The 19252-nt window shown below is 51.7% G+C and overlaps 1 protein-coding gene across 3 annotated transcripts in view; it reads left to right on the top strand.

Annotated features, from left to right (window-relative positions):
- Positions 1-16683, top strand: part of OPHN1 (oligophrenin 1) — a 50233-nt gene extending 33550 nt beyond the window's left edge. Inside the window, exons 13-24 of one of the 3 annotated variants that reach the window (XM_059859013.1) lie at positions 1045-1107; positions 2081-2155; positions 3781-3865; positions 4193-4251; positions 5607-5712; positions 6446-6605; positions 10228-10375; positions 11353-11646; positions 12315-12480; positions 13419-13469; positions 14182-14232; positions 14385-16683. In XM_059859013.1, the coding sequence (XP_059714996.1) occupies positions 1045-1107; positions 2081-2155; positions 3781-3865; positions 4193-4251; positions 5607-5712; positions 6446-6605; positions 10228-10375; positions 11353-11646; positions 12315-12480; positions 13419-13469; positions 14182-14224 (1250 nt within the window). In that variant the 3' untranslated portion in view covers positions 14225-14232; positions 14385-16683. Of the gene's footprint in view, positions 1-1044; positions 1108-2080; positions 2156-3780; positions 3866-4192; positions 4252-5606; positions 5713-6445; positions 6606-10227; positions 10376-11349; positions 11647-12314; positions 12481-13418; positions 13470-14181; positions 14233-14384 lie in introns of all 3 variants that reach the window. The other 2 variants (XM_059859012.1, XM_059859014.1) reach the window with 2 other exon arrangements.
- Positions 16684-19252: the final 2569 nt, after the last annotated feature.

Below are 19252 nucleotides of genomic sequence, written 5' to 3'. Positions count from 1 at the left end.
ATCCAAACCCCAGTGAGAGATTCTGAGGATGTGTCCCTTAACAAAGGTTGTAATGGGGCAATAGAGGTGGCATTGAGTTCCCTGGATCTCCCACTCACCACCATGTCCTGTGTCCCCCCTCTCAACAGTGAGGTGTATCCCGCAGAGCCCTGGAGCACTGAGACACCCTGCAGAGCCCTGGAACCCCTCTAAGGCTCTGTTAAGCTGTCTGAACCCTGCATTCTGGCTCAGAGCTCACTTCATCAGCACTGTAACTAGCTGGCTCTACTGAGCACAGGGGGAGCATTCCCAGAAGCATGAGCACAAACCTGCTGTGTGGCTGTGTTCACATCACACGCTGGGAGGAATGTGAATTAGGGTTCCACTGAATAAGCATTCTCTATTTGTCATAGATTAAAGCTGGTATGAATTCCAGTGGTATCATAGCCCCCAGTATCAAGCACCAGGTGGGCCTATGCTTATTCCTGGGGCAGGGCTAAGAGATGTCTGAGTTTGGTGTTGCTGTTGCTCAGAGCAGACAGAATCAGTATAAACAACCTGCTGAAAATGCAGGGATCCCATAGGATTGCCCAGCTCAGTGGAGGAAGCCCTGTGCTCAGTTTTCCTCAGCACATCAAGCTGGATTGGTTTTGGTTTTTAATCCTAGTGATGTAGATAAGCAGAAATTACACACTCCCATTATGAGGAGTAACTTTAACTACAGATTTTTCTCTGGAGAGTATTATTTAAGTCTTTATCAGACACAATCCAAATAATTGACACTATTATTATTATTATTAAATACCTTATTATTAAACACAGAGTGCTGCAACTCAAAATAAATTTGAGGAAAAATGGGAGAACATGTGGAACTAATAACTCCTTGTCAGGGTGTCCAGAACACTGGTGTTTCCTGAGGGGGTGTGGGTGCAGGTGTGAGCACTCTGTGCTGGGTCACTGCAGCTCTGGGTACCAGGAAAGGCTGGGGGTGGGTCTGGAGCTGGGGGGTCCCAGGGGTCTCCAGGAGTGCTCAGGCAGCTAACAGAGCTTCCTTGTCCAAAACAGTGGAGCTGAACGAGGTGGGCTTCAAGTTTGTTCGGAAGTGCATCAATGCAGTGGAGACCAAAGGTGAGGAGCTCACCCAGCCTGGCCGTGCTTCCCATGGCCTCAAGTCACACTGTGGTTCCTGCAGTACAGGGTTAATCACTGGCACAGGACTGCAGCTTTCAGCTGAAGAATGTGTGTTCTTCAGTTAAATGCATGTTCTTTGGGAGCAGAAATCCCAGAATGCTGAACCAAGGCCATTGGGGTTGAACTTCCACCTTTATGCTATTTTCACTCATGGTTTTCTCAGTTTTGGCCTGGAGCACACCCAGTGTTGGGCAGGAGAGCAGCTCTGGCAGCAGGGGTGGCTGCAGGCTGCTTCAGCCCCAGTCTGTGAAGCAGCAGAAACAGGTGGAAGGGTGGCAGCTCATCCTCTGGGCTGTCACATATCATCCAGCCTGCACCAGTGAACATCACCAGTGTGGGATGGGGACCTGGATTCATCTCCAAATGTGGGGTTGGGGCTGCTGGGGCTGTGGCAGCCAAGGCCCCCTGGAGTGGGGAGCAGCAGGGGCACAAAGACCCTGCTGGCAGAGCTAGGAGAGAGAGTGATTCTGCCTGTCCCTGCTCTGGCCAGTGTTTTCAGATTCTGCTTCAATGTTTTTGTCTTCTTTGGGGGATTGAGTAAATCCGTGATAAAGCAGCACCCCACAGAAATGGGGTGCGTGGACTGGTGTGTCCCACACCCTGGCTGTGCTCACCTGGCCGTGACATGGTGACCATGGTGGTGCTGGTGGCCTTGGCTGCTGGGGTGAGCAGAGCCCCTGCCTGCAGGGCCCGGGGAGTGGGATAGGGTTTGGGATATGGGACAGAACCGGGGTGTGGGACAAGACCAGGGATATGGGACAGAACCCGGGGTGTGGGACAGAGCCCAGGATATGGGACAGAACCCAGAGTGTGGGACAGAGCCCAGCAGCAGGAGAACATTTCCACTAGATGGGGCTTGTGGATCACCAGCGGGAAACCTCGGCTAACGCTCTTGGCTGTGTCCTCTTAGGAATCACTACGGAGGGCGTGTACCGGACTGTTGGCAGCAATATCCAGGTGCAGAAGTTACTGAATGCCTTTTTTGGTAAGAATTGATTATTCTGTTCAACTACACTGTCCTGTTCTTGAATTGTTTGTGAGGGACAGAAAGGATTGGGTTCCACAATGAGAAATGTCCAGCATGGGTTTTGGTCCCTGTGACCCCTCTGAGGCTCATCTTCCCCTTCTCTCCTGGGATGACACGATGAGCTGAACTGGGAAGGTGGCCTTTGCAGGGAGCCCTCCAGCCTGGTGTAAGGTTTTTCTTTGGAAGGATGAGGACACCTCCCTGTGTGCAGTGTGTACCATAAGAAGCCAATGTATGTTAAGAAGTCAATGGATGCATTCCTGCCGTGAGCCTTCCTGTGGCTGGATCTGTCTGTCATACAGACTTGGCAACTGGGGAAGTGTTTACAGTCTTGGCAGGTTGTGGGGCTCAGCAGCACTGCTTTGTGCCAAGACAGGCCCTTCTGGGCTGGGCCCTGGCTGAGGCCATCGTACCCTCACCTCACCTGTGAGCCTGTCAGGGAACCTCCGGGGTTGATCCCCACCTACCAAGGCCAAACCTTTCTCCCCAGCCCTGCCTGGGGCTGGAGCACAGGGCAGGGATTGAGTTCACCTCTCTGCCTGCGTGCCTCGGGCTCATGCCAGCTCAGACATCTGATATTAATGCAGCATTCAAGGCTTTGGCTGTTTCCTATTGCTTCTACTCTGGATGTTGTTTATTAAAACCTTGGTTTGTTCTGATGTCTGGCTATGCCTAGTTCTCACAGAGCCATGACTTCGGGCATCTGCCCAGCTCTGCTGGCCCATGACTCATTGCTAAGCCTCAGGTTCTATTGCTGCTTGATTCTCACCCTCCCTGTGAGCAGCTCTGTGGTTTTCTCCTCTGAATCCCACCAGTGAGTGGCTTTTTGTTTTGTTTATCTGCATGGGTCTGGGTAACCACTTGCCACGCCACTGCGTATGAAAGCATAATGGAAAGTCCAACACCACAGAAATAATTGCTACAGCAGGATTTCATCTTTAACCACTCAAAGGAGATAATTATTTTTTTTTAAAGTCTCTAGTCCTATTTATTTTCAAAAATAAATCCTGCTGTTTATTTCTGTAGTCCAGCTTCCCCCCATCCTACCACTACATCCTTCACTTCACGGCGCCACAGACGTGATGTGGTTTGTTGGGGGGGAGGCAGGAGCAAATTGTCTTTCCATGCTGCTGGGCCTTCCTTCAGCTCCCTCCTCTCTGTGCAGCAAGAGGGAATGCTTCCAGTACAGCCTTCAGGGGAGTAGCTGCAAATGAGAGATTTGAGCTGGCATTCAGATTACTTTGGATGTCAGAAAGCTTGTCTTGGACCTGTTGAAATTCGTTGTTTCTGCCAAACTTGGGAAAAAAATAAACAGTAGAGAATATGCTCTCAGTGGCTTCTCAGCACTGCTTAAATTTTACCTTGTGCTTCCCTCTTTGTCCTCATTAGCACCGCTCTCAGCCTCTCCAAAACCCTGACACTGGTGCTGTTTTTCTGCTTTTCCCAACCATGAAAATTAGGAGCTCTCTGTGTGTGCTGCTGTGGCTTCACGTGTCTCAAGGGGAATCCCCCAGCCCAAGCAGACTGTTTGTTAGTAACCTCTAAATGAACTTTATTCTAAAACATTTTCATTCTCCTTCCAGATCCAAAATGCCCTGGGGATGTGGATCTCCAGAGTGGAGATTGGGACATCAAGACCATTACCAGCTCACTGAAGTTCTATCTCAGGTAGCACTGCAGGTCATACCTGCCCCAAGGAGGCAAAGGGGACTGGGGCTGACCAGATGAGAGCTGAAATGAGCTGCCAGATATTCACATCTGGCTGTTGAAAAGGGCAAAGTGACAAAGGCTTTGGGAAGAAGGATGATAAATATGGATGTTGCAGAATCCCTCAGTCCTATGGGGAGGGCTCTTTCACAGATATTGACTGCAGAGGGAAATGTCACTGGGACTCAGTGGCACTGAGGGATGAGCCTGTTTGCCCATTGGTCCAAGATGGGTCACAAGTGGGTGACAATGCCCTGCAGAGCTGAGTTTTCTTTCTGGTTGTTGCAGGAACCTGTCTGAACCTGTCATGACCTACAAGCTCCACAAAGAGCTGGTCCTGGCTGCCAGTAAGTCCCACAGCTTCCCCACTGATGGTCCCTGGCCCTGCTCTCCCCAGCCAGGGTCCATCAAAATCACTTGGCAGAGCTCTGCCAGCCCAGCTCTGTGGTGCCCCACTGCTTCAGCTGTAGAGAGAGCAGTGCTCTCTTCTCCAAGTGCTTTTCTGTGCAGGGGATGTGGTGCTGGAGTTTCCTTCCCTCCTTTGCTCCTTCCCTCAGACAGCGTCTGTGGTCTCAGGGGGTCTGGAGAGCCAGAGGACGTCACTCACTTGAAAGCAGCACAAGTCTGCCACAATAATTGTTTCCCTCTAGTATTGATATATTTATTTTAAAACTGTGAGGGAATGGGATGTGCTGTTGCCCCCCAGATAAGTAGGTATTCCCTTTAGGTTGTGAAATTTGTCCTGGGATGTTGAAAACAGTCCATGGAAGGCATTTCTCTGCTGTAGCTGTTGGGATTGAGTCACAGTTGGGACTAACAGAGGTCAGCCAAGAAGCTGCTCTGTGGCTGTCACCTCGTTGTGGCCACTGCAGATAAGCTGGGGCAGCTGTGAGCCAGTGCCCTGTGAGGGAGACAGGCATGCAGAGAACATGATGAGGGTCATCACCCACAGCATGGGAGTCCTGGCATTTGGAAATGGGTGGGATTAGAGCATCCCTCATCCCACTGTGCCTCCAGAAGTCACAGGGAGGCTGGGAGGGATGCCCACTTCTTCATGTGTCCATCTGGAGAATGAATAACACCCATTTTTCTTGGAAAGGGAAATGTTCCACCTCTTGCTGAAGGTGGTCAAGGTGAGGATTTATTAGTTTCAGAGCAGGTTAAGCCCATGATGGCTGGGTGTGGGCAGGACATTTATCCCTTCCCTGCCCTCCCTCAGAAACTTGCACCATTGATCTTCCCAGCCACCCAGACACTATTCTTTTCACACAGAGTATTTTATTGTTTCCTGATTATTTATTCTTCTAAGGGTGACCTCTTTGGGTCAGGGACTCAGGTTTATTCCCTGTAGGATATTTTTAGGTGCTGTTCAGTGTCAAAGCTCTCTGGGCTCATTGACTCCCAGAGGGAAGCTGTGTGCTGCCAGGTGTGTGGAACAAGGGTGTGAAGGGGAGGACCTGCCCATGCCCAGCCTCTTTTGGAGTGCATCCTTGTGCTCCTTTTCAAGCTCCGTTTCTTCCTCTTTCCACTTCATATTGTTTCTCACAGTATTCATCCTGTTTCTTTGAAATCTCACTTCCCTCTGCTCCCTTTTGCTGCACAGGGAACAGCTTCCCCAGGTTTCCTTTGGCTTTATATTTCTCTGGTGTATTTAGTTTGAAAGTGTTGGGTACAAATTCTTCTTTGTGTTGCTGCTTTCCAGAGTCTGAGAACCTGGATTACAGGCTGGGAGCCATTCATGCACTGGTCTATAAACTGCCTGACAAGAACAGGGAGATGTTAGAACTCCTCATCCAGCACCTTGTCAAGTAAGCAGATGTTTTCCTCTAAAACCAAAGAAAGTGGAATAATGGAATCAGCAGAATGAGCCTTTTAGGAAGATCAAACATTGCAAAAATTTACCCACCATAGTCCCCTTGGGAATTTCCATTTGGATTGCACAAAGTGGGTGACTATCCTTGCTGACCTTCTGCATGGAGTGATGCTTCTCTTTCTGATGGTTCCTTCCACACAGAGCAGGAAATGATTTAAAAAATAAAATACTCTCAGAGAGCAGGGGCTGTAAACAGGCCCTCAGAAATTTATTGGAAACCACCATAATGTGCTCCCTATAATCCGTTCTCTTCCTTCAGAGGGAGGGACAATTAAAGCCAGAAGTCATTTCTGGATAAAAAGGATATAGGATTTAAATTATTCCTTTTGTGCATATGTTGTGCAGATAACTTTTGATTGCAGAGTTAAAGAGGAGCTGGGAGTGAGAAGAAATCAAATAAAGATGCTGTCAGCACATTGCTCTCTCCAGCATCTGTCCGAGCCAAATGTGTGTGTCAGACCTAGAGCCACGTTTGTCACTGCTGGGAAACAAATTCTGAAACACAATGAAGAAAATTGAATTACTGATTCTTAGTGTATCCTGGGTTTTGTTTTTTTGTTGTTTTGGGTTTTTTTCTCCTTGGAATAAGATCTGTTTGGAAAAAAAACAAACCAAACCAAACTCTGTTCCTCCTTCCCCTGCCCTCCTCCTTCCCCTGCCCTCTGCAGCGTCTGCGAGCACAGCCGGGAGAATCTGATGTCACCGTCCAACATGGGGGTGATCTTTGGGCCCACCCTCATGCGAGCACAGGAGGACACCGTGGCAGCCATGATGAACATCAAGTTCCAAAACATCGTGGTCGAAATCCTGATAGAGCACTTTGGGAAGGTACGGGGCAGCCCCGGAGCAGCATCGGAGCAGCTCCGGCTGCTCCAGCCTGCTCCTGCCGACTGTTGCTGTGGCAACACGGCAGCTCTGGCTCCTTCTGGAGTCTCCTTGGACTGGCTTTATGTAACACTCTGCTCTGAAAGGCTTAAGGAGGAAGCACAGAGTAGCAGGTGTGTGTTCCTCAATGTTGCTGTTATCTGGTCCCAGAGGAAACAGCGAGTCTGGGCATTTTTGCCTGTTCTTTTTAAACAAGGGGAAGCTTTATTGAAAAAAACATATTGTATGACTGCACATTACAGGGCTTCACTCTTTCCTTTGCTAGACAGGAGCTAGGCCAGAGGAGAATTGGTTTTAATGGGCACACTCCAAGATGAGACACTGCACAACTGTTAAATTAGTGGAAAAATCCTAGAGCAGAAAGTGTTGAATGGTTGATGAAAGTAATTCAGCTGTGGTTGCGTTCAGATACAGACACAGGGATGGTGTGGAGATGGAATGGGGAGTCTGAGGGGGGTGCTCCCTGGACTGAGGGGGAGTCTGAGGGAGCTTCTGCCTGGGGTGGAGCCTTCAGAGGAGCTGAGGCTGCTGCCCATGTTCCTGAGCCATGCTCTCACAGGACTGAGAGCCCTGGAGAGCCTCCAGTCTCATCTGCCCTCCATGGATCTGCACTGGGTATTCATATTTCAGCCTGAGCATCGCCCGTGTGCCCAGCCCAGGGTCTGGTTGCTGGGGTGGTGCTGAAGATGCACGTGCAGACAGCAGCTTTGTCATGTGGAGCTCTGCCTTTGGAGAGCAGAATGTTCCACTGTGTCTGTGCTCACACTTGTTCTCAGATACCCGACACCGGCTCAGGGGTGTCAGGTGGCTGGGAGATGACAAGAGCTGGGTGTTAATATTGAAAGCTGGAGCAGCCTTTGCATCCAGAGCAGCAGGTCCTGAGCAGGGAGCAGATTACTGCCCTGGTAACAGCCCTGGGTTCCAAGGAGTGAGTTGGGTCCTCCAGCTTTTCACAGCAGAGTACACAGTGTCCAAACCTCTCTTGTGGAGCTGTTCATTCAGGGATGCTGTTTGCTGTGAGGGGCTGGGGTAGCTCCCAGTGTGCAGGGCAGCACGTGGGCAGGGGCAGAGCTCCCTTTGGAAAGGGACGAGGCAGTCAAAGCTGGAACAGCAAGGTTCTTGCAACAGGGATGTGGAGCCAGAGCAACCAGGGGGGGACCACGTCAGGGTGTGGGACCAGATGAGGGGGTGGGAGTTGGCTGTAATGCCAAGGATTGAAATGGGATGGAAGAGCTCAGACAGGCTTCTGAGTACCCAGAGCAGTTCATGGAAACACCAGCCGATTCCTTTGTAGGCCTCTATGAACACTTGTAATAGGTTCCCACAGAAAAATAGGGATTGGTTTTTGTCTGGGATCTCACATGCTCGCTCCAGATGAGGCTCTGTGCTCCTCTCCTTAGAGCCTGCAGCAGAGTCTGAATCAACACAGCCTGCCGCCTCTGAGAGCTGGCATGACAGCTTTAATTAAGCTAGATGTCCTTTTGCTTGCTTTTAATTTCTCCAGCAATAAGGTTAAGTTAGTCACATTTATTGGATTGAGTTTATAAGTTCAGTGTTGGAGCTGACAGAGTCTTCAGCTCACACATGAGCAAATAGCTCAGATGAGACTTGGAGGAAGAGGGGATGTGGGTTATATGGTGCAATCTGAAGACTCTGAGGACAGAGTAACTATTCATGAAGTGTTTGTGGATAATTGCTGTTTCCACAGCTCATGTTTCAATGCTGTGGTTAAATTAAATAGGTTGATTGTTCTGGAAACACCTTCTTCCCTGTGCAAACCTCCTTAAGGTGAGGGTCTGTCAATATCTTTGTACATTTTTGTTATTTAACTTGATTTTCAATTAGAAGTAAATCAGAGCCTGCACCCACCTCTTAAACACAGTCATTTGTGGTTGGTTTAGCTTGGGTTTCAGATGTTGAAAGCAGTATTCTTTGGTACCTGTATAAGTGTCCATGGGGAGCTTAATGTTTCTTTTGCAAGCAGGATTGGATTCTGCTCAGAATAGAGGAATGAGGTTGGTATTTCCAAAAAAAAATCCCTCCTACAGGCAATCCTTTGCTGATTTAATAATACACAAGTTGCTTTTAATTCATGCTGCTATGTCACAGCAAGAGAGTACTCCAGTACTCCAGACCTTGTGTTTGGAGCAGGGAACATGTCTTGCCCCTGCCCAGGATAGAGCCCAGCAGGCAGTGAGCCAGCACCTGCCCTGTGTCACCAAACCCTGAGTGTGGGGCTTTTTTCCCAGAGTGGGTGTGTAATCTTCCCTCACTGGAGATATTCCAGAACTGTCTGGACACAATCCTGTGCCACTTGCTCCTTAGGGAAACCCTGCTTGAGCGGGGAGGATGGACCAGATGACCCACTGTGGGCCCTTCCAGCCTGAATCATTCTGTGATTCTGTGTTGTTTCTCCTCTCCTCATGCTGATTGGGCCAGGCTGTTGGGAGCAAAGCCTGGCTCTGGCACATGGAATTATCCAGAGCCAGCCAGGCTGGGCCAGAGCAACCTGACCGTAGGGTGTGGGGAGCTGTCTGCCACTGCCTGCCCACCCCAGGCACATACTTGGGACCAAGAATTTTAAACCAGGGACTTGTTTTCCTCTCCCATCCCCCATCTTGGTCTCCTAGCCCTGCTCTTTGGCCCGGAGAAGAAAGAATATATTTTTGGTTTGAATTACCAAAATGAGGCACTTAATCAAAGCAGAATGTTACACTTCTTCATGGTAAGATTTTTCTGGGTGATGCAATTAGGCTGTTTTTCCATATTGAAGTGTGGCCCAAGGGTGTGGTGACCCAGCGTGCCAGTGGGGCTGGCACAGCTCTCCTCCTCTAGGCTGGAGCCAGGAAGGGTCCAGCTCCACATCTCCCAGGACAGGCAGTGCAGCCTCTGGGTTCAGCAGCTCAGGCCACCTCTCCATAGTAACTCAGGCTTTAAAGCCTGATAAAACTTCAATTAACATCCCTGGGAAGAACACAGGAGTAGCTGCTTTGGGCCTTGATGGGGTGTTTCAGCTCTTCAGATGTATTTCTTTTTCAGCTCTTAAAAAAAGCCCTGACATAAATGAGAATCTCTCAATTAATCCCAACTAATAGGCCACATGACCAGTGAGAAAAAGAGATAAAACTTCTCAGTAGCATTGCTTTTATGCCAGTATTTCATCCCAGGTAATTTCCTGGTGCCAAGTGTGTCATTGTAAACCAAGAGCTGAAGGGTTTTAGTGTTAGATCTGGAACAATGCAGGGTTGGTTTGGGTGATTTGGGGATTGTATCTCTGTGACGATGGGAATCTTGCTGTTGGTCAGGAGCTGTCAGCTCCAAAGCCTCCCTCACCTGCTCCAGGGGAATTTGCTTCTACAAATTGTCTGTGTTTGTGATCTTCCTGCTGAGCTGCAGGGACAGTGTCAGTGGTGGGAATGGTGTCCGTGGTGAGAATGGTGTCAGTGGTGGGGACGGTGTCATTGGTGGCCACCATCACCCTCTGTGCTGGGCAGGGGCATCTGCAGGAGAGGTGAGGCAGCAGCCCCTTTGTCTCAGGTCACCTGAATATTGTCTCCCTTTGCAGATCTACTCTGGCCCCCCAGAAGACACCACAGCCCCCCCAGTCCCCCCACCCAGGGTGGCTGCCCGGCGGCACAAGCCCATCACCATCTCCAAGCGCCCCCTGAGGGAAAGACCTGTCTTCTTCAATGCCTCTGTGGAGGAGAGTGGAGGTCAGTCTGGCTGTTCCCTGATGCCTTACCTGCTTCTCACCCCTCCTGCTTCCTGTAAAACCTTTCCAGGAGCAATGGGGGTAACAGCAGTAGGGCTGCACTTTCCAGGTCCTGGACATGGCAGGCAGTGAGGGCTGCTCAGAGAGAAAGGAAAGCCAAAAACACTCATACATTGGATGCATCATGTCACAAGTCAGACTTTGTGGGATTTGGGCTTTTCTGCTACCTGCTGCATGCTCCATTAGCTAAACTAAGGCTGGTTCTTAGCACAGGAGAGGCCCACAGGAGAGGTTTTGTGGCATCAGAGGCAAAAAAACTGCATAGTGTTGGTGGGATGGTAGCCAGGGAGGGCTGTGCTGCTGGAGGCCCTAGGAGGTCTCAAGCTGGCTCAGCTGCTGGCAGTTCCACATCCAGAGCAAGAACTCCAAAGAACTTTTTCAGGACTCAGTGAAGGTATTTTCTAGACCAAGTTCTACTCTGACGTTATGATAACAGCTTCAGCATTTCCTTATAGTCAGCTGGATTAACAGCAAGGGGCACATCACCTTAAAATCATGTTTCTGCACCTGATTAGCTCTAGTTGTCACTGCAGGCTGTGTCCTGATTCCATAGTCACCAAAGAGATGGAAAGTTGCTTTCTCCATTAGTTTTCAGAGCTCTGATGATGTTTAGGTATAAAGTGCACTTTGTGACACTGGCAGAACATGACTGATTCCAATTGCTCTTTAAAACTCCCAGACTGCTAATGGAGTTGGGGCTGGCCTTGCATTTCAATGCTTCCTCGACCTGGGAGCAGAAGCATTTGTTCACCTTGGATGGCCCCGAGGCTGCCGGGAGCAGTGTGTCCATAGCAGAGCCCCTGCTTGCTCCTGGGTCTGCAGCACAGCACCAGGGGTGGGATGAGTGGCTTTTGGAGGCACATCAAGTGCAGTGCACACCTAACCCCACGGCTCTTTGCCCTCTTGTCTCCACAGCAGAGAGGCTCAGCCAGACCCCCAATGGCAGCAGCGTGGAGGCCCCCAAGCCCCTGCTCCGCAGCCGCCTGCCTGCGCCCCGGCCGGGGGGGGACGAGCCGGGGCGTGCCCCCGCCGAGAGCCGGCCCCAGCCGCGCGCTGAGCCCGAGCTGGGCAAGCTGGGGAAAGGGCTGCAGGATGGAGGGGCCAAGCCAGCTGGCAGGGCGGCTAACGGGGTGGTGACCAGCCCTGCCCTGAGGACCGCCACGCTGCAGGCCAGGAGGCCAGCACCCCGGCCGGGCATCTGTGGCAGAGAGGGTGAGTGTGCGCTGGGGCCTGGCCAGAGCCAGGCAGGGCAAGCCGGAGGTGCCCAGTCAGCCCTCCCTGGGCCAGGTGGTAATCTCTCCCCCTGAGTCCTCTCGATGCAGTTCAGCAGGAGTGGCTGGGAGACCAGAACAGCCTAAGGTGTGGGCACAAGTAAAGTCTGACACTCATTCCTTGTTGACTTGACTCTGAAAGACTTTTAAGAGTTAAGTAAATAGTAAGGTTGGCTGTATCTTGGGGAAGAAAAGAAGCCAGGGAGAGGACAGGTAGTGTCACTGTCCAGGATGAAAGCTCAGCTGCAGGAATCACCAGTTTGTGCTGTTCCTCTCTCATTCAGAGCAGCACCGCTCAGGGTTTGGTTAAGAATGCTTTTCATTCCCAGGAAATCAGCTTGACAGTCAGCAACTGCATTGAGTTTGTCCTTGCAGGTCCAGCTCCAGCCCCTGTTTCCAGTGCCAGGAAAGATTTTTCTGGGACAGGTAGTGTGGGAACTTCCTTTCCCTGGACTCTGTCCCTCTATTCTGGCTATTGGCCACTGTCAATGAGAGAGTGTTGAGGCACAGGGACAGAACTAAACCCATGGACCTGTTCAGTGCCCCTTCATAAATATCTGGCCTCTGCCAGAGCTTCCTGCTCAGTGTTTGTTATCTCCATCCCTGCAGGTGACTGTGACGGTGTCCCTAAGCCACGTTCCCATGGTGATAAGCCTGTGATAACACGTCCCCCTGTGAGACCTCCGGATCCACCGTGCCGGACTCCCATCCCTCCAAAGCTGGAGCAGAGGCCAGATCTGATAGCAGGGACAGCAGAGGAGATGCCCTCATCTGTGTAAGCCAGCAGCCCATGGAGGGTGCTTGTTGCTGGTGGGGACACTTGGGGGCACAGTGGCTGGAGCCTGTGGATGTCCCCTTGGCACTGGTGCAAGCGCAGGTTTGAGCCTCACTTGGAAAGCTGAGCAGAGGGCACGGCCAGGGAGGGGAGTGGGGCCACAGTGAAGGCAAACACGAAGCTCTGGAGCTGCTCAAGCACAGCCCCAGGGCTGAGCCTTGCCCCATCCCCTTCCCTGCTGTTCCTGGGTCAGTGGAGCTGAGCCTCTCCCTGCCTGCCCCCAGCAAACTTCTCAAATGGGACACTTTCTGGGGCAGGACACAATCCAGCTTGGATCTTCTTAAGAAAACTGGATGGAGTTCAGCTTCATCTCATCCTCAGACTTCTTTCAGATTTTAAGAGAGTCAGAAACCCTGCTGGCTTTAGTGGGAATTAACCTAAAGAAAACAAAAGGTGCCATGAGGGTGAGCTCTGTGCCAGAACTGCCTTAATTCCTTCTCTGGGATAATTTAACTTCTCTTTCTTGAGTATGGGTGGGAGCACATAAACACTGAAGGAAAGACCATAGAGGACATGGATGCACATAGGATTATAGGTAAGAGCACAGAAATAATGACTGGATGTGGCATGTGGTGCTATGTTTTAGTTGGTGTGGTGGTGTCTGGTCAAAGGTTGGACTCTGTGATCTTGGAGATGTTTCCCAGCCTAAATGATTCCATGATTCCATAGTTCTGTAAGCAGCCCAGCCAAAGCACTGGCAGGTGGTGTGCAGGTGGAGGGAGCACAGGAGCCCAGCAATGCCTTGGCACAAGAACTGTCAAGTGAAGGTGATCTCTGCAGTTCTGCCAATGCTGCAGCTCATTCCCCTGGCACAGAGCAGATCTCATTAACAAAATGCCAGGTCGAATCAGGAGAGACTTCTCCTGTTTTCTTTGCAGGGTGGCCTCTAGGACCAAGTTCTTTGAGACGGCATCCCGAAGAACAGGCAGGTAAGGCTGGCACGTGGAAGGTTCCATGTGGAGAGCAGCAGCCCTGCAGCACAGGGTGCTCCCTCTGAGGCAGAGCCAGCACAGACAGCCCCAGCCCCAGGCCTGCCTTGTCTTGTACTCACAAATAGCAGATGGGGTTCAGCTAAAATGCTGAAGCTAAACAAAGAGCACAAAGCATAAAATGTGAGTCCAGATACAGACTTGATAAATTAAATCCACCAAGCGAGAAACATCCCTGTGGATCCCTGTTATCATGTGTGTGGATCTGTGTGGTGTAGTGCCCGTTGTACTCAGGCTTTGTGGGAAGATCAGGTCATGGGTGAAGTGATGAGGGCTGGTTAGGTCCCAGCAGCTGCTGACAGCATGGCTGGTCCAGCACAGGGGTTGTGCAGACAGGGAGCTAGGGGGTTATGGAGACAGTGTGGGCAAAGCCCTCAGCTCTGAGTGGCAGCAGGTGCCATTTGTGATAATATTTGTCCAACTAAGCCTCATTTCCTGCTTTGAAAAGCTGCCAATCTCTGCCCAAGAGAGAGCAGGTTTGTGTATAAGTCTGAGAACTGCTGCTGCTGCTGGTACTAAGAGAAAACATTTGTGCTATTGCAAAACAGACCCTCCCTGCCCATTAACCCAGCCTCGAGGAGCTTGTGGAGCTGAGTTGGAGCTTGCTCCTTGCACTCATTTTTTCTCTATTCTTCTACTTCCTTTTAACCAGTTCTTCATCACCACAAGGTCGGATCCCAAGTGATGAGAGCTGAGGCTAAAGGTATGTGTTTATGACAACAAATCAAATAACAAACTGAAAGCAGACAAGTAAGACAAATCAGCATTTATGGGGTTGTGGGATTCCAGTGGTTCTACCATTACTGGTGTGTTTGCACTTCTGCACAGAACATGAAGCTTGTTTTCTTCTTCCAGGCTTTGTAAGCACACCTCAGCCCAGCTGGACCCAGGAGACTTTCTGTGCTTGTGACCCAGGAGTCAGAGCTGAGCCTTGTCAGCCCCAGTGCCCTGGAGAGCAGCTATCTTACTGGACAATGATTTCCAAGCCACAAGTGGCTCAAGAAATTAGGAGAAGGAGACCACGATGGAGAGCAGGTCCTGCCCACACATCTGTGTTGAACTGTTCCCTGCCCTCCCACCTCTCCTCCCTCTCCTCTCCCATGTGTGCCATGCAGGTGACGGCAGCATGGGCAGGGCTGGGGGACATGGACCGCCTGTTCACCTGCTCACTTTCAGGAAACACACCTTGAAAAGGGTGTTTGGACAGCACAAGGGCTGAGTCCCTCTGTTTGGGTGCAAGGGCAAAACAGCTGCAGTCCCCCCTTGCCCTGCTTGCCCTGAAAAGCTCCTTCCTTTGTGCTTGAGTCCCTCACTTGGTGAGTGTCAGCGTGTGGGACAGCTGTGCCTGCTAACGCTGCCCATGGTAACAAAAGCTGGGCAGGGATGGAGGAATCACTGTGCTCAGCTCTGGGGGATATCTCCTCATTTCTTCGTGGACATCCCTTGCCTGGGACACTACACTGACAGAGAGGCTTGGCCAGGGGCCTGAGCCATGGCCACAGCCTTGCCTGGGATCAGCTCTCAGGCAGCACCCTCGGGTCAGCAGCCTCCAAGGGTGCAGCTGGGGGAAAGGAGCAGCAGGTGCTCCTCCTCTTCCTCCACTGCCTCCTCTTCCATGAGCCACACTCCCCCCAGATCCACTTCTCACAGGCCCACCAAGAAGTCTCTGTCCTGGATGATCGTGGTGGCCGGCACAGAGGTGCTGAGGATCTGAAATTCACTGTTTGTGGGTCAAACCCGTTGTTTGGTTTTTTTTAAGAACTGCTCAGTTTCTTGTTTGCTTGTTTATTAATTTCCAGTACAAGATGCCCAGCCTGTCCCTCAGCCATGGCCCTGTGGATGATGCCCACTGGCCTGGGAGGTGTCCCTGGCCAGGTCCTCTATAGCACTAGAGGCTTGTCTGTTGCTCCAGCTGCCACCAGGGCCCAGCTCCAGGGCTGTGCATGGCAGAGAGCTACTCCCCTGCTTCCTCCATCTGCCCAAAGATGACTCCCTCCTTTTGAATGGCTTTCTTTAGGTGCTGAGAGCAAACCAGTGGCCAAACATTCCCACAGCTGCTTCCCAGGTGCTCCATTCCCTCGAGCATGGTGTCCTGCCTGGTGCAGGTCCTTCCCACCTCCTGGCACTTTGCCTCTGTGTGACCTCGTGTCTCTTATTGCTGAATGGCACACAGCTCACGTGTGTTATGTCCATGGTGCTCTCACTCCCTTGGCTTCAGCAGTGCCCCAGCTTCTCCCTCCTTTAGGCCTGGCACATGAAAGTGGCTTTAAAACCAAACCAGCCCTGCAGCCCTGTTCTGTGGCAGTTGAGCTGTGCCACATGCACTGGCAGCCCCTGGGGCTGTGCTGGGCCCCTCCTGCTGCAGCCCCTCACTAGGGGCTCAAGGACAACGCACAGGAGTTCGATCAGGGATCTCTGAACAGGAATGGAGCTGAAGCTGGAGCGAGCTGCTCTGACCAGCCTGGCAGTGGGGCCACCTGCCTGCAGCACATCACCCCCTGGCCCTGTTAGGGTCTTGGGCCTGTGGCTCCCACAAAAAAGGCCAGCATTTCCCTACTGTCTTTCTTCCTTTGGGACACTGTTTGGGAACCCGTCAATCCTGTCAGTTTGGGAAGCTCCTTGGGTTATGCCAATGCACGTGGCTCTGGAGGTGACATTCTGTGGGAGCAGTGGCTTGTCACATCCTCCTCCCACTCATACCCACTGCCCAGCACAGGCCCCCAGGACAGAGCTGGGCTCCATGGTTGGGAGAATACAAGGGTGGCTGGGTTTCAGTCTGAAAATGTAAGCAGTGGGGAGAGGCAGCTTCTTGCAGACTATTTCATGTCTTTTTAAAGTTCTTTGTCACTTGTATGTCTGTGCTGATTTTTCCTGCACCTGTGGGTGCAGCTGAACACTGGGGACCAGCAGTTGGAGCAGTGGGGATGCTGGTTGTGCTGGCAGGGGGCTGTGGGGTCCAATTCCTGCTGCTGTGGGGCCCAATCCCTGCTGCTGTGAGCACAGTCCCTGCTGCCAGTGGCCCAGGAGTGACAGCTGGGAATGTGGGATCACCCTGTGCAGCATGGCAGCCCCCAGCATCAGCCCTGGAGCCACTGTGATGTGTACAAGCTTAGGTTACTGCAAGTGTTTATAAAGTTTCCATGAAGTGAAACAACCATCTCTGTGTGTTTTGTTCCTCTTCACCCCGGGCCCTGGTGCTGCCCCTGCTGCCGCCCTCTCTGCAGGCAGGCCCTGCTGTGAGGGCCCAGCTCTGTGCCCCGGGGAGGCCACACAGGACTGTGTCCATGGGATTGGGAATGCCCTGGGCTCTGCCATAGCCCCACTCTAGGTTTGCAATCCCCAAAGCTGGTTTTCTGCATTTTTCTTACTGGAGAAGCTGCCCTGCCTATCCCTGAATATTCCTGAGCTGCCGCAGTACCTGGACAGCGTCCTGTGCCACAGGTCACTCAGACTCCAGTTTTCCTGCAACCACCAATGGCTTCTTTCCATCTATCCAGCACTCTTTTCCCCTCCTCACATCTGTTTTCCCCCCTGTTTTGACTCTGACATTGCACACCAGTGTTTGCTTTTCAGGCCTCTTGCTTTTCTTTAGCAGTGAGCCCTCTCCCAGGAGAGAGCAGCCTCTCTCTGACACGGGAATCTCAGAGCCAGCTTTGGAGCCCGGATTTCTGGACAAGCCTGACAGAGGTGACCACTCCAGAGGGTGTTCCTGGGGGCCCAGGGACAGCCAAGCTGCCTCTACAACCACAAGAGTCCCCAGCTGGAGAAGGGGAGCATTCCCACCCACACCCTGCTCCGGGCTGCTCAGTGTTTTTGGGATCCTCCTGCAATTATTGTGTGCAGGCCTGGCCCTCACCCGCAGGCTCTTGGTGCAGCACGGGCCAGGTTTGCCAGGCCAGGTTTGCCAGCCCCGAGAGGTCTGTGCCAGGCCAGGTTTGCCAGGCCACATTTGCCAGGTTTGCCAGGCCAGGTTTGCCAGCCCTGAGAGGTCTGTGCCGTGCCCTGGCTCCAGGCCCAGGCAACCAGAGCACTCCCGGGGTGGGCATGGACACAATGCACCAAGAGCAGCAGCTGGAGGGTTTTCTGCTTGTTTTTTCTGGCTTCTTGTTTCTCTCGAAAGTTTCCTTGTGGGTCTGTAACTTTTCCAGGGCTGGATGCATTCAAAACAGCAGCATTTGGGGAACTAAACTTTTTCCTTTCCTCACTAGGCCTTGTATGAAGTGATCCTGAACTGGAACAAGCATTGAGGCACTGCCCTAATAATCCTTGTCTGCCAACCCACAGGTGCCTGGCTTGCTTTTTTACAGAAAACATTTGGATTTAATATGAGCAAAAAAATTATTTTCCAGCACAAGTAAAACCTTTCAGGTTTTTATAGAGAGAAGATAACAAAACAAGCAGTTCCAAAGTTTGAGCCCGAGCCTCAGTGAGTTCTTCCCAGAGGAAGATCTGAAGAGGCCAAAGACTCTGCAGCAGACACATCTGTGTGATAAATTTAGAATTGAAATATACTTAGTGGAACACTGACATCTGAAATTTATGTGCTACACAGAGACCCATGAAGGCGCCGAAATCCACCCATGTGGGATTCCTTAGAGGATCAGAGCCGTAGTTTTCAACTCTGTAGTTCTCCCTGACCCATCCCACTGCACCATTACCCATCTGGAAGCTCCGAGCTGGGAGCAGCTCCCTGCACTGGGTGGGTTCCTGGCGCCCTTAGCAGGTTTCTTGGCCTGTACACATGGCTGTAAATCAGGTCGGGCCTCCAAAAAATCCTATGATTGGCTTAAAAAATCAGGAGACGCTTTGAACCACTAAAGGCCATAATGTTTTCCATTTTCTGTGTTTTCAGAAGTTTGAGAAGTGCTTTAACAGCCTCTGCCAGTGTCTCTAAGAGCTCCCACAAGGCAGAACTTCTGAAGATTCTTGAAATCCTGTATAAAATGGGCCATGTCCAAGAGGGCTCAGACAGACAAGTCCCCACAAGCTCTATCCTCCCACAGCTCCATCCTTCCTCACTCTGTGTCCTGCACACCCCAGCTCCCTTCAGTGCCTTGGCCCCACAGGTTCTCCTGGTGGCCACCACACCATGATGCCACACCGTGCAACTCTGCCCACCCTGCTCCTATGGGATGGGACACGTGGCATGCCAGGCAGGCCCTGTTTGCCCTCCCCTTGGAACCTGCCCACTGCTGGCAGAGGGAGGCAGCAGCAGTTTCAGGTAAGGAGCAAACCCCGGCGTTGGCTGCTGTCCCTTGTGTCAGGGCACTCAAGTCAGCGTGACCCCACTGAGGTCTGTGGCTGCCACTGGCCCATCCTGGGAGCACAGGCACAGCCCTGACACCATGGCTGGCACACAGGGCTGTCTGCCAGCACAGCAGGGTCACAGTGCTGGCACTCCCAGACCCCCAGGGAGGGGAACTGCTGAAAGGGCTTTTTGACAACTTGTCCCTATTTTTGGAAACAGAACTTCTGTCTGTTTTAAAAACATCCCACTTTCTGCTATGAGGACAAGAACAAATAAATGACCTTAAAGCATGAGGCCATTTTGGGGTTTTCATGATGTTTCCATGTTTTCAGTTGACTTCTTCTTCATGGTAACTGGACTTTTTCCTGTGAGCTTTGCGTGCTGTTCTGCCGGGGAGCCAAGGCATCTCTAAGGGCAGCTCTGGAGCCTGCTGGCATGCTCCTCACCCCCAGTGCTGGCATGGTGGCTGTCACCC

The sequence above is a fragment of the Haemorhous mexicanus genome, chromosome 14 (genome assembly GCF_027477595.1).
Source record: "Haemorhous mexicanus isolate bHaeMex1 chromosome 14, bHaeMex1.pri, whole genome shotgun sequence".
Lineage (NCBI taxonomy): Eukaryota > Metazoa > Chordata > Aves > Passeriformes > Fringillidae > Haemorhous > Haemorhous mexicanus.
Note: the sequence above shows the minus strand (reverse complement) of the source record. Positions and strands in the feature narration are given on the sequence as shown.